The sequence below is a fragment of the Tinamus guttatus genome, unplaced genomic scaffold (genome assembly GCF_059628265.1).
Source record: "Tinamus guttatus ecotype Peru unplaced genomic scaffold, ASM5962826v1 Tinamus_guttatus_pri_ptg000039l, whole genome shotgun sequence".
Lineage (NCBI taxonomy): Eukaryota > Metazoa > Chordata > Aves > Tinamiformes > Tinamidae > Tinamus > Tinamus guttatus.
Genome location: NW_028288573.1, coordinates 623880 through 638827, shown reverse-complemented (window position 1 = coordinate 638827; position 14948 = coordinate 623880). Strand labels below are relative to the sequence as shown.

At 41.7% G+C, this 14948-nt stretch overlaps 1 protein-coding gene across 1 annotated transcript; it reads left to right on the top strand.

The window, feature by feature from the left end:
- Positions 1-4854: 4854 nt before the first annotated feature.
- Positions 4855-13810, top strand: FBXO7 (F-box protein 7). Its single transcript, XM_088535320.1, has 9 exons — positions 4855-5022; positions 5596-5899; positions 7685-7912; positions 8663-8804; positions 9980-10063; positions 11251-11343; positions 12340-12516; positions 12687-12724; positions 13082-13810. Exons 1-9 carry the CDS (start codon positions 4901-4903, stop codon positions 13484-13486), a joined length of 1593 nt encoding a protein of 530 aa, XP_088391446.1. The 5' UTR covers positions 4855-4900; the 3' UTR covers positions 13487-13810.
- The last annotated feature ends 1138 nt before the right edge of the window (positions 13811-14948 follow it).

The window sequence follows — 14948 nt, the reverse complement described above, 5'->3', positions numbered from 1 at the left end:
CTTTTCCTCCTGGTTTTGGCTGACCCATTGGTCTCTTAAACAACGGGCCACAGCCTTCTGGAGCAAGAGCAGACCCATGCGGGTGGTTCCACATTTGCCACAGTGAATTCTGATCCAGTTGTGCATGAGCACAACTGAAACAGAAAAAATAAAGCCATTTTAATAAATATTACATTTTCAGTTCTGATCACGAAGCTAGCAGTGGGATGATGATCTCTTTCTGTCCTTATGGCTGATGCAGTCTCTATTCTTACTTGGCATAAATCACAATCCCGTGAAAAGTTACCATAGATTCCTAGTAGATGAAGTGGGTGAAACTAATCCCACCAAGAAAAACACAACTGTCTTGGTTCATTATAAGGCAGAGGAAGTCTTCCTGTGAGAATCTTCCTCCATACATGTAGCCACTTTTTACTACTCAAACAAATGTGATTTTGGATTTGTTCACACAAAGATGCAAAACTCTATGCCTTTGAGGAGTCACTTCAAAGCTCTGCACACAGCTTTCAGCAATTTATCAGCAGAAATAAATAGAAAAAAAAAACACAGTAATTTGCTTGTGAAAGGTAGAACCTCATCTATGAAGAAAGAGTTAAAAGATTCCCTTCATAAATTTATCAAGCATTATCTGTGACATGATTAGCTACGATATCTAAGATAATGAATTCTGTGACTCAGGAAGTCCCTCCAAAGCCAATGTGCTTGCATCACTGCTGACAACCTTGAAGAACACTCAACACAGCAGCCAGATGGGTAACTGCAGGCAGGAGAAATCCTGGAGGACATTGCAGGTTTAGACACCTCTGACAGACTTTTTAACTCAATGATGATGAAGAAGCAATATAAATTATACATTACTTAAAAAAATGAAAAAAAAAAGCAAAAAAAAAAAGCGTGTTTTTCTACCACCTTGAAGGACAGACTTAAAATGAGCAGTGGCCTGGCTGCCAGTTCTGGCATGGGGTTGCCCACTAGCAGCAGAATCAAGCCACTATTGCAACCCATGGGTATGGCAGATAAGAATATAAAAACTCCTTCCCGCGTTGCCTGTCAGAGGCAGCTATCATCACTGAGAAGCACACTTTTTATGAAACCTGTTTTTAGGCCGGCATGGAACTTGCATGAGATTAACAAGAACTGGTTGCTGTAAGGTAACATGCATTCATATCAGATCTGTTCAGCTGAGCTGTTCGGCATGATCAGTCACAGCAAGCAGTCCTTTTTGGATTATACTTTGTAGATCTGTTTTGAGGTTGTGCAGCTGTGTTCACAATCACCCCGTCTGGGGCAGTTTCCTGCGTACCAGCTCATGCTGCACTGCATTACACTTACCTAAACACCTGCATAGCTGTGTGCCACAGTGCTACTGAGGCATCCTAAATCAGAGGCAATCTCCCTAGGTTTATGTCAGCAGCCAGGTGATGTCTATCAGAACTGTGATGTTTCACTGTGAACTTCGGACTGTGGCATCTTCAGTGCCATGTGAAGGATGAGTTACTGAAATGCGAGACCCTCTGTAGAGACAGGAGAAGTGAGTAGATCTCACTACCGGGTCCAAACAAAGCACGCCAGGGCTGTCAGTGGCCCCACTGTCTACACATACTATGAAAAAAACAGACTGCAATCTCTTAAGTCATGTACACAAAAAGAAAATAAAAAATCCAGGAAAATATGGTGGTGGGTTAAAAAAAAGGCTTGAAGTAGTATGAAAAGATCCAGAAACACCCACTGGAAGGTCCCTTGCTCCCATTTGACCCAGTACTCTCATCGGAAATAGACTAAAGCAATCACTAGCCATGTGAACAAGATCCAAGACTGCATAAGGGCCCTGTGTAGGCCTTATCCCAGCCCTGACCTGGGATGCTTGTAAAGCCTCCCCGAAAACTGTGACTCATAGACCAGTAGCACAAAGGGCTCTGAAATACCTTTTAGAAGTAAGGTTGTCCGCTATAAAGCTGTGAGAAGCTAGGAAGTTCTTTCCACTGGCTTTGATCTGAACGTCCTCCAGTGGCGCTCTCAAAATGGCATTTCAAACTACTGCACTTTTGTGAACGCAAATGTCCTGGTGGTACGTCAGGCTTGCAAATTTTATCATTTCTCCTGCCTCTCAGTGTGACCCATTACTCAAAATATCTGTATTGAAGGAGTTAACACACATACATGCATGTACTGAAATTATAGGTATTATAAAATCAGATCTTTATACTGGCAAATATGGAAAAAAAAACAATGAAAAAATACCCACTGGCTCACAGCTGTATTACTGCACTCAGCTTTCAGAAAAAAAAATCAGGAGGTATGTAACTGAACCAAAAATACCTTTACTTTTTATAGTTTTTCACTGCCATGGGAAGTTGACCGCAGGTCAACAGGATTACAGCTGTATCAAGCTTCAAATCTCTCAAGAAAAACCTTAACATTACTGCTAGCAATGTGATTTACCTCTGAAGTAAAATGGGTTCTACTGCTTGTGTTTTACATTGACCAAGAAAAAAAAAAGTAAAATATTTTGAATTAAGAAGCACATTATCTTCATTATCTTTAATACTTTGAGTTGTGCACAAATGTTGGTATTTTATTTCGCCATTTTTTTAGTCTAATTTGTTAAAGAACACACAATCACCATTTCTGACACCAGTGTACCATGCTGCAAGTCAAAATTCTCCTGCTTACACCCCCTTCTTCAAGCTTCTAAGAATACAAGTTTCTTGCACTTCTCTGGCACAGTGTCCTTCCCAGGCTGAGGTCAAGTTCATATTTGGTCATTGGAAGTCCACTGCCTACAGAAAGAGAGAGACAAAAGTTAAAAAAAGAGAGGTGGGGAAAATTTTATCACCTATCAGTTATTTCAGAGAGCTATGAGAAGAAAGTGGCACTTCTTATTCCCTCCAATGGCAGTTTTTTTAGTTTGGCTTTTTTTTTTTTTTTAATTTCAGTCAACTTGAAATCAATCCCAACCAAGAGCCCTCTTATAAGTTTATGAGGCTGAACCTTTGTCAGTACTTTCATTTGCTCAGTCAAACCTCAGAGGCAGAGGTTGGCAGGTTGCACTTGTACCTTGACGATGGTGGTTCTAGGTCACACACAAATATTAAAGCTAATTGTTTCTAAGCAGATTTTCCTGTTTAATAGTCATGGCTGTGTGAAGAGCATGCCTGAACCTTGCATTATGGCACGACTCATGAAACTCAAAACAACTTTTAGCAGAATGCCAGGCGAAGGGCTCCCTTGCAGCTGGTGCAGCTGTTTACCTAGCAAGAAATATCGTGGACAGAGCCAGAGACATTGAACCTTCTCCCTCCACACAGCTATCTTATCCTGGGCGGGCTGCTCCCACTGCTCTGGAGCTGCTGGGAATGCAGGAGGTGACTGTGACAGGGACAACACGAAAGGACAAAACAGAGCAGAGAGCCTGAGGTCACTGGGGAACCACCACTGCTGAGGCAGCAGTACAGCTCATTTTGAATCCAGAGAGAGATGGAGTGCAGAGTTTCTGGCAGGCATGGTGCTCCTGATTGCTCCTCAAGTACTCTCCTCTTCTCCATCTTCTTTGTCCCTGCCTTTGTTGCTTCCTTCCAGTTGCACCCTGCCATTTATCCAGCCTGCATCTATGCAGCGTGGCCCTGTTTCATGACGTGCAGCAAGGCTTTCACAAAAGAACTTGTTTCCATGTTCCCAGTAAAGGACCAGACAAGGCAAAGTTCACCACACCATGCACCACCTCCTTCACTGCTCAATGAGTGGTATTTTCCCATTTCTGTAACGTCCCTTTGCCATGAGGTGACAACTGTCCAAATCCGCCCACGTGCATATCTGACACCGACTCCAAGGTGACATGCAACAACCGTATTACCTGGGTTGAGTGAACGCGTTCTGACAACTAACAACTAGCCTGACATTTTAACCATAGCCGGGAACAGGTTTTGTGAAGTTTCACTCTCCTGTTTGCACCTGCCCTAGAAAACAGAGACAAGGCTGGTCCTGTGAACACTGAAGTTTAATCAGCTGTTAGACAAAATAAACACACTGAATAATTTGTGCCTGAATTTAACATTTTTACTATCAGACTTTCTGAAAAAGTGTTTTTCTAGGAAAAAAGTACACTGTCAACTTTAATGTCTATGGTGTGGAAGGGGGGCCTTTCTCAAGTATGAAGGACTGTAAAAGTTATAAAAACAGAAAAGCTGGCTGCAGTTTGTGTTTTTGGTAAAGACACAGCAGTATTTGACAGCAGGTGTAATAAACAACCTCTAAGATGACAGTTCACCAGCAAACCTTGGCGGGGGGGGAGGGGGTTGGTGGGAGAGAGAAGTAGTAACTGAATTCCTTTGTAAAATATTCCTGGGTGCAGCGTCCTCCCTCAGCCTTCCCCTCGGCTACAGCAGCTCTTTAAAACTTATTTAGAATAACATCTAAAAGGGCATCAAATTGGAAGGGGCGGAGAGAGAGTGAAAACCGAAAAACAACAAAACGACTCGATACACGGCCAGTACGCAGACACCATTCCCGCCACGCCTCTCGGGCCCACCAGGGAGAATTTTTGTACGTTAACAGAAAAGCAGCCCAAAATAATGGCCGCACCAGCCGCTTCCCCGCCCCCTCCCCGCACACTGAGGCGGGCACCGGGTGACACCCCTCTCCGCCCCGGCGCATGCGCAGGCTCAGGCCGATCGCCCAATCACCGATCGCGCCCTGCGCGCCGGAGCGACGGCGCAGGCACGGCGCGGAAGGCCGCTTGCATCGATCGGCCGTTGGGCGCGCGGCGGCGGCCGTTGGGAAGGGGGGAGGGGCGTCCGCGCGAGGGGCGGGGCGGCGCCGGCCAAAACAACGACGCGCCCGGCAGCCCTTGCGCCCCCGCCGCCGCCATCGCCGGCGGGCACCGGCACCCGCCGCTGCCGCCATGAAGCTCCGCGTGCGGCTGCAGAAGCGCACGGCGCCGCTGGAGCTGCCGGGGGCGGAGCCTCGGCTGGGCGAGCTGCGCGCGCAGCTGCGCGGGGCCCTCCTGCCCGCCTGGGGGTTCAGGTAGCGCGGAGCGAGCCGCGGCGGGGGGTGGCGCGCGCGGGGCTGGCGGGGCCGTGCCACGTGGTTCGGGGGTGGAACGAGTGTTTGTTTATTTTTCTTCTCCAAATATGTTCCCATCGCTGACGTTTGGAGCTGCCCTGCTGGAGGGCAGCTGCCGAGCTGTTTGAAGGAAGCGCTTTAATCGTAAAGCAGAGTAGTTGGTGTGCCATAGTATCCCCTTCTAAGTAATCTGAGCCAGTGGTTTGTTTGAAGCTCGATTTGCCGCGTTTGGTGTGTTTTAATTCGGAAGGCACCTGTTTGCTTCCTCTCATATGTGCTTTGTGTACAGTTATTGCATATTAGGTTATGTCCACCAAACAACTTCCAGCAATTTAAAACACACTTAAGGACAAAAGTGAGGGAATTGCTTCATATCATAGCCCTTAATTTTTCCTCTACTCTTCCCCATACCTAGTTATTAATGGATCAAAACCTGTAGAATAGTACTTACGCAGTAAGCATTTCTTAACCATACCTCTGTGTACAGTTACCCAGATACAGCTGACCACTTATTTCGCTTTTACTACCTTGCAGTGTTGACACACAGTTCTCAATAACTCTGAACAACAAGGATGCTCTCACAGAAGATGAGAAGACCTTGGCTTCCTATGGGATAGTTTCTGGTGATTTGATATGTTTATTGCTAGAAGAAGCAGTTGCAAAACCCAGTCCGCCTCCTCCCTCATCTTCTACTCCTGCCCCACTCCAGAATGGTCAAGAACCGTCCACCTCGATCCCCAAGAAAAGTCAGGCCAGCAGCCCAAAAGAAGAAAGGCAGAATGGGCTATCTGACAACCAGAAAGTTCAGGCAGAAGTTCAAAGGAATGATGATGATAAGGTAAGTAAGAATCAACCTGTACAACACAGGGTGAGAAAGGAGGTATCTTATTGAACCAGTTGCTCTACTTGTTAGTAGAAAACATTTTTACAATGTTCGGTTCTTAATGTGTAGCTGGTTGTTTGGCTGGAAATTTGTTTCTATTCTAGTTATGCCATAGAAGTTAGCTCAGAGGTTCTGCGATGTTTCAGATCTAACATTTTTTCTGGAGCTGCGCTTTCGTTAAGGAAGTTAGGAGTATGTTTCTTGCTTAACTCAGTACTGACTTCTCAAAGCAACTGATTCTAGATACCAAACTGATTCTAGATACCAATGAAATAAATACATCCTGTTTGAAATACCGCTTGCTTGTAACAATTGTTGTAACAGTTGTGACAGTTGTAACAGTTCCCTGTGATTCAGGAGGCTTGTCATAGAAGAGAATATCTGTCTGGCTTGTACATGGAATTTGTGTTGCTGAGAACTCCCATGCACACAAATACACACGCATATGACCCCATGTGCCCGATGCAGCTAATAGGTGCATCTTCTGGGTGATTTATCATGTTTTTTTTTTTTTTTTTTTTTCCTCCAATAACATAGGCAATAAACACAGTAGTTAAGCAGGTAACAGCTTCCAACAACTACTGAAAGGAGTCCTGTCTAGGAAGAAGTTTTCTTGGAGGAGACTTTCTAGGTACAGCCTAGTGCCATGACCCGTCTCATTATAGAATCCTGTCCTTTTAGCGGGGAGCTTGAGAACTTGGGAAGAAGTGCTTTTACTGCATTTTTTCAAAGCAAGTAGTCCATTTTGGAACTAATTTCAGATACACACCATCCCTTAATACAACCTTTATATGAGAAGTTTTCATAAGTATGCTTTAAAATGTTAATCACAATAATTGCAATAATAATTACAATAATTTACAATTATTACAAAATTACAATTATTGTAATAGACTTTTAATTTCCAATTTTCATAATTTAAAATATTGTAATTTTTACAGTTTATATTTTTAAAATTTAATTACAATAATGATTTTTATTAAAGTATGGAAATGAAGGATAAGGTGAGAATGCAGTGAGACCAGTGTTCTATTCATTCCTATCAGGATAAATAGCCCTTACATGTTACTGTAAGCAGGCAAACTGTTCATGCCTGTCAGAGCACATTCAGCTGTGCATGAATCTCTGTTTATCTCAGTATTTGGAGGCAAGATGAGGAAGTCTCAGGTCTTCTTCCAAAATTGAGAGATTTTCAGGCAGCCAAGTGTTATTTAAAAAAAGCGAAAACAAACAACCCCAAAAACCCCACAATCCTGTAGCAATTTTAAAAACTGTATTTAATTGCTGCAGGCATTGCTGTTATTGAGAGAAGGGAAGTTTCACAGGTGGTCATAAGGAGTCTGAGTTGTCGTTGTGGTAGTTGCCATACACATTGGCTCTGCTTAAATACATAGCGATGCCACAGTCCACAGTGAGTAGATTATTCCTACATGTGTTGAGGGGGTTCTCCTGAAGTTTTAATATTTTGTTATCAATTGGTATTCAAATAATAATATGCAATAAAATGACTGACTCTTTTATGAAAGTCTTGTGTTATAAATATTTGAAAAAGACAAAGCCTCTCTATATAATCCCTTTTGGCAACTGGAGTGCTAGTAAATGAAGGTAAAGTGAGTAAATTGTATGGGAAGTCTGCAGCATTGATTTGGTGCTCCAGAAGACTGGAGTAGGCAGAGGAATCATTTCATGTATAACGAGATGTAGTTTTCTGAATGAATGTCTGTTTTTGTTACCTTTAAGGAAAAATCCAGTCTAGAATTTGCTTCTGATCTAGTCCCAGAGGATGCTGATCTGGAGGAAGGCACAGGTTGCTATCCCTCAGAACCCATGCTGTGCAGTGAAGCTGCTGATGGTCAAATACCCCACTCCTTAGAAACGCTATACCACTCTGCAGAGTGCACCAGTGCCACCGATGCCTTGATCGTTCTTGTGCATCTTCTCATGATGGAGGCGGGCTACGTGCCTCAGGTATGTGCACAGTCAGACAGGGAACTTCTTGGTCAGTGGGAGAAAGCTTTGGAATATCATTAGAACATTGGTGCAGAACTTACCTGAAGCTCTCCTTTGGGCTGTGTGTCAGTTGGCAGCAGGGGCTGCTGAAGGAGCAACCTCTTTAATTTGCCTGACCAGGATGACTTAAAGCTGAAGTGCAGGCTTTAGGTGTATGGGAGAAGAGGCCTATTTTCATGTTTTTGTCTTTTACGTCTCTGGACCCAGCAGATAACCTCCGGTTTCTGCTCTCTACTGTTGAGACTGTATAGATGTTGCTCAGATTTAATGATAGAATCAGAGAGTGTGTGTATTCAGTGCTTCTGGACTCACAGAAAACTCCAAACAAGAACATCAAGTACAAGAAGGTACAAAGGTACCTCTCCTCTTACCAGAACATGCTCTCCCTTGTCCTTTCTTCATCACACTGTTTTAAAAAGTATGTTTTATATATAAAAAAAACCCAGCCTTACGTCTGTCTAGTATGTAACCTTCTCCTTCAGAAACTGGGACAAAACCCAAATTCCTGATTTTTTTTCCTTAGACTTGCTTTGAGGCATCAGGTAAATAGTACATAAGAATGCAATTATATATCATAATGTATGGTCGGATTAAATAAAATTTAAATTGCAAGTGTAATTGTGGCATTTCTGAACGTTTAATCCTCTTTTTGCCCTCAGTCTTGGTACCCTGCTCAGGTATGGCAGTGTTGTTTCTGTGTGTTGTTAGGGGACAGAGGCCAAGGCAGTGTCCATGCCGGAGAAATGGAGAGGGAATGGTGTTTATAAGCTGCAGTACACACATCCCCTTTGTGAGGAGGGTACGGCTGGGTTGACTTGTGTGCCCTTGGGAGATCTTGTCGTCATTAATGGTAAGTTTGTGACGGTGGGTGTGTGTTTGTGTGGTTTTTTTTTTTTTTTTTTTTTTTTTTTTTTTTTTTTTGCGCCTAGATACAGTCACCATTCTTTAGCAAGTGAAGCTGAAATTAGTGTTTAAAACTATTTTGCACCTTGATCCCTCAGGTTACTGAGGTGAAAGAGATGCCACTACATTACACTGAATATTTTTGGCGTTCCTGTGCGTTAACTTTTTCTTTTCCTCGAAACTATACAGAACAATGCGTGGGGGATTCAGCTGGCCTTTTCATTGTAATGTTGTAAAAAATGTTTTCTTTTCTCATTTCATAAGGACTTTGATAGATATCCCTGAATATTAAAACAGATAGATTTGTTCCAGCGATGGAATTTTTCTCATCATGTTCTTTGCAATGCTTCTCTGTCTTGAAGCTCATAAAGTCTCTGACTGTTCTCTGAAGCTCTCTGACTGTGGTCTCATAAGCTGTATTTAGTTAAAATTTTTCAACTGGAAAAGTTCAGATTGGTTTTGCTTTAAAAAAAAAAATCTTGCTTCATTCTTATTTTTGCAGAACTGATAATAAATTGGGACTTCATTCTAATGTCAGAATATCTGTTTAGTAAAGTTTGTAAACTTATTTGTAAAACTTGTAACTGATTATGCTCATTTGTTTTAAGCACATATTTTTTTTCTCAGAACACATAACACATTTTGGTCTCTAAAATTAGGATTAAATGTTTTAAACAAGTTGGGGTTAAATTTCAGATGTTATTATAATTCCCCTGCATGTAGCATTCGTGTAGTAAGGTTGTTCAGTCCTTCAACAGTAGAGTTCGAAGTATTGGAGTTAATGTTCCTTTCATGTCTTGGTTATATTATTAGCACTCTGTGCCCCACTTTTAGCAGCGTTACGTATCTCTCCATGTCATAGAACTGTTGAAGGCAACACTGGACACTTTTATCAGGACCTCTGTTTCTTCTCGGATATTTTAAGTTCCACTTTGTTTTTTTAATCCCGGAATTTTACTTGTCCAGCTACTTTATTACAGTTGGGTATTTCTCCTTGGGGGGAGCTAGGGATGGAAGAAAATAAAATTAAAAAAATCTGCCTGAGGCTAAGGCAAAAGTGAAGTGGTCTTTATCTGTCGATGTGGTTTTTAATTTGTAAATATCCTTTTCTTATTTTTCCAGGAACTTTAAAAATCAACAAAGAGATTAAAGGTGTGAAGAGAATACAGCTATTGCCAACATCCTTTGTTTGTTTTCAGGAACCAGGTATGATAGAGCTGTAAGACTTCTAAGTATAGACTAAAATGTAAGGGAGTGGCACAACAGGGAAGGATGTACTTGAAGGACTAAATCGTTTAAGATGACAAAAAGGTGGTACAATTTAGGTGAGATGTAGCTTTGTAGTGGAAGGAATTCAGAGTGTAGCCATTAACTCACACCTAACTGTTAAAACAGTTTGAATTTCCTGGATTATCTGAGTAAGCGAAGAACCTTCTGAAGTTTGAGTCATCTTTTGGCTCAGATGCATGTTATTTATGAGCTCCTAAACAGATATGTGAATCTGAGGCAGCACTGCAGGATTATACTCCCCTTTTGCATGCACTTGGGCAATCCTATACTCTTGTTATGGCACAAAGTCATTATATTTTTATATTCCTTTTTATATTGGTGATGTTCTTTTTCATTGGAATATATGTGCTGACTACATAAGTCTCTCCAGAATGCCAAAATGAGAGAAAAACTAAGGCAGGGAAGGAGAGAAGGGCAGATGGATACGGACCCTTTGTGCACCCAGACCTGACTAGCTCTTTGTTCTCTCGAGTGTGCATGAGTCGAGTTGTTGCCAGTTGATGCTGACTGTTTCCTACACTGTCCTCCCTGTTGCTGATGTGTTCGGCCAGTCAAAAGGCTGTAGAATAATTGGACGCTGAAATGTTTCCAAGACAACCCTAGAATTTTCTGGCTCCTGTTGCTTCAGTGGACAGGATGGAAAAAGATTCTGGTTGGGTAAAGAAAATGTATTTTAGGAGTTTGCAGCATAGATGCATGTTACACATGGGCTTTGAAATCTGATAAGACATTCTGACAGTATGAGCGGCAGTTTGTTTCTGAACAACTCAAGTATTTTTTCATAATGGTGCTTTTTCTGGCCAAAGGAAAGCCCAGGCTACTTCTGACCTTGGAACTGCTGTGTAGTTTCTTGCTGAGTTATTGTTCCAAGGCTATGATTCTGTAACTGCATACTTGTCTAATCTAGAGAACTACTAAGAAATTTTAAGCAAGATAGACTGCTGTTTTCTTAAAGGCACAACTCCAATTTGCAAAAGTTTTGCACGATTAACAGGGGTGGGGGAAAAGGAGGTGGGAAGAAAGCAGATTTCTATCCGCTTTGGCTTATTTTTTTCATATTCTTCTGAATTTATTTATTTATTTTTTTACTTCTCTTTTGATAGAAAAGGTTGCAGGGGTTTACAAAGACCTTCAGAAGTTATCTCGTCTCTTCAAAGACCAGCTGGTGTACTCTCTTCTGGCTGCTGCCCGACAAGGTAGGATAAAATATTTAGAATTTGAGCTGGTAGTTCTTTCCTGAGGATGGAAAGAGGGTTTTTTGTGCAAAGTCTCAAGGAAAAAGTGTTTGAAGCAGCTGTTCAGTGCTGGGAATATAAAGAGTAAGATTATGGAGATAAACATTCTAAATAAATTAGATTAATATTCCTGTTTCCAAGGTTTTACTATAATAATTATTTCTAGCTTTTCATTTTGATTGAATTTGATGACGAAAAGCTTTTTCTAATCTCACTCAATAGACTGAAGTGGTGTATGGCTGTTTTCTACACCGGATATTGAGGGACATCATAGCACAGTAATTCATTGGCAGCAATTCTGTAGTTTTCATTCAATTCTATCAGTGTAGAGGTGGGGGGGAAGTTTATTTGAAAAATATAGGAAAAAGTGCCTATTTCAAAGTCTAACCCCTGGGAATTATGTTCTTAATCTTTGAGGACTTGGAAAGGATGATAGAAAGCAACCCAGGCTGGTGTTTATGAAGCAGTCCAGCTGTCCCAGCATAGGTATTGCTATAACAGCTCTTGGCTTTCTCTGCAGAAGACAACTCGATTAAAACTTCTTCACAGTGAAGTCTAGAGGGAGATCATGTCAAGCATATGCTTTCTATCTAATGCATTTTTAAGGAATTAGTGAAATTGAGTTTTTTTTTTTTTCCTCTTTTCCTTTATTTCTTCCCGCCTTTGTTCTGTAGTGTAAAGATCAGAGTTGTGGGATGCTTCTTGCACTTACAAGGACCAATAATGTTCATTATAAGGTGCCATTTGGCCTATTTTATACACTGCGCAAATACCCAGAGAGCTGTAAGAGATCTGTTCTATAAGAAGTCTCCTCCCAGTAACTTTTAATTGGTGCAGCTGAGGCAGCAAAGGGAAATGATTTAAGTGAAAGGCTGTAATGTCCTTGCTTCTTCTAGGGTTTTTAGAGATAAACTCCACACCATTATAGGTAAAGCTTTTGCTTCTTCCACTTTGTAGCTCTGAACTTGCCAGACGTGTTTGGGTTAGTGGTCCTTCCTCTTGAGCTGAAGCTTCGAATTTTCAGACTTCTGGATGTCCGTTCGCTCATCTCTCTTTCTGCCGTTTGCCGTGATCTTTACACAGCTTCAAATGACCAACTTCTTTGGAGGTTTATGTATCTGCGAGATTTTCGAGGTAATGTTGAGACACGCATATTCACTGATCACATTCCTATGTAAAGAGGGTTTTGGTCTGATGCATTTTGGTAAGAGGTGCCTCAGAAGCTAATTCTGTGGGTATGCTTGGCATAAATGCTACATGAAAAATATGAAATTCTTCCTCTTAATTTTTGCTTCTGTTCATAGATCCTATTACAAGGCCTCGTGACACAGACTGGAAAGAAGTAGGTGTCTGTTTCATATAATCTCTCTGACGCTTGTCTCAATGGACTAGTTTGAGTATAAAGTTTAGATTTTTGGGAGGCAGTGACAGTGAGTTAATTTAAAGCTGTGTGGTGTTCTCTGTGTATATAGTACCTTTGCTCAGAGTAGGAGAAAATGCCATCAAAGTCATACAGGACATGCTCACATCATGGAGCGGGGTCTTCCAGAGGCACCTGTAGGAGACAGTGGGACTGTTCTGGGCTTTGACGCCAGTGAGGAGGGCTTTTCTGAGCAGTGCTAGAGAACTGGACACAAGTGCTGCAGTTGGAACACAAAGCACTTGTAGAGCTTTAAATTACCTTTGTTTCTGCCTGCAGCTGTACAAGAAAAAATTGAAACAGAAGAAGGACGCCCTGAGATGGAGGCATACGATGTTTCTGCCCCCGACACCTCATCCAATTCCTTTCCATCCCAACCCATTCTATCCTAATCCCTTTCCTCCCAACCCATTCCCATCAAATCCGATTTATCCTCCAATGATGATTGGTGGAGAGTACGATGAGAGACCAACACTTCCATATGCTGGAGACCCCATTAACTCTCTCATTCCTGGCCCGGGGGAAGCACCAGGCCAGTTTCCCCCGTTCAGACCACACTTTGACCCCATCGGCTCCCTGCCCGGAGCAAACCCTACGCTTCCAGGACGAGCTGCTCCCAGTGAGAGGTTTCCACCCAGACCGAGTCGGGGCCGCCCCATGGACATTCGCCGTGCGTTCATTTGACTGCTACTTCTTCCTTCAGTGGGTTTTCTGGTTTCTGGGCTTGCTTTCTAACTGCAGGAGAATGCAAAATGCAGGCACTAACATCTGCCTTCTCTTCACATTGTGGCAAGAGCACGTGTGCGTGGTTATGTCTCGCCCACAAAGGCTGTTGGGGCTCTGGTGGTGCTGCACCATCTAGCACTCAGGTCTGTTTGGTGAAGATTTGTGACTTGGAACAGTTTGTGCTTTTTTTTTGTTGTTGTTTGTTTTTTCCTCTTCTTTCTAATCATCTGTGAAGTGCTACTTAGAGACCAGAAGGCTACTGGCCTAACGTTTGCTGCATCAGATAAAGAGCACTTTAAATACAAATCTTACATTTGTCTGTCTTATTTCAGGAATTTTGTTAACTGGTCAGTGCAAATGATTTTTTTCAACTCCATCTGCCTAATAATCTTAACCAAAAAATCACCGTGTTCTACATTAAGCATGATTCTACCACTGTTACACTGGTAGATTTGAGTTTGTAAAATTTTTCAAAGATGACATTTTCTTTTTCCTTTTTGTATTTTATTAGGTAAAAAGCATTATTTGTTGATACTTAATACACAATGAATACAGGGAAGGGATATTCTTTACAATGGATATAATAAAACACAAAGCAGTTCATTTTACAAACAACTGAGTAAACTCATGCTATAGTGCAACTCAAAAGTCTGAACAGAAGCAATATTGCGAAGAACCAGCAGCAAAACTTTTGTGTTTCTCCTTTTTTGGACAGATTTCCCTTGCAAAGAAGGAGCTGTAGTATATGACTGCATTTTTATATAAGAACTAAAACTGGTGCAAAAAAAAAAAAATCTTTCTTCCTAGCTTACTTAATGCAGAGAGGAGGCTGGCCTGGTTGAAGTGGAAACATGGTTACAACAGGAGAGGCAGAGCAGGTTCTCACTTCACTACAGTGAATTGCATTTAATTTCATTACTGCGGTGTCCAAATCTGTCTTGCCAGAAAGCAACGTGTCTTAACGTGTTCTCAGCACTTTGCAGATGTTCTCTTACTAACTATTGAACTACTAACAAGACCATTGGTAAAGGGTCCTAATGGGACCTGCAGCCTGATGCTGAAGCTGAATTAAAGGAAAACTGGCATGACTAAATTTTGCTAGAGCTGTTTGTTTCTTTCATTTTTTTTTTTTTTTAATACGGATTGATCTCACTATTTCTGAAAAAGTAGTTGATACTGATGACTGTTGTGACAGCTGATACTTGAATTCCAAAAGGATTTTAGGAAATAATTAAGTAGTGGAAGTAGGAAATATCCTATGAAATACAAGCTCTTTGATCAGGATTACTGATCAGGTCATATTTCAGCAATTCATCTTGTTTTCTGTCAATTGTCTTTGCGAACATAATATTTTGCTGTCAAAAGCTGTATTTCTTTTTTCTTGTATCACAGTAATGCATGCCCCTGCAAATCCTGTTGT

Excerpts from the sequence above, each read along its gene's own strand:
- FBXO7 (XM_088535320.1), top strand. The coding sequence starts at position 4,901 with ATGAAGCTCCGCGTGCGGCTGCAGAAGCGCACGGCGCCGCTGGAGCTG. Across the intron at positions 5,023-5,595 it reads CTGCCCGCCTGGGGGTTCAG|TGTTGACACACAGTTCTCAA; the intron begins GTAGCGCGGAGC and ends ACTACCTTGCAG. Across the intron at positions 10,064-11,250 it reads TGTTTGTTTTCAGGAACCAG|AAAAGGTTGCAGGGGTTTAC; the intron begins GTATGATAGAGC and ends CTCTTTTGATAG.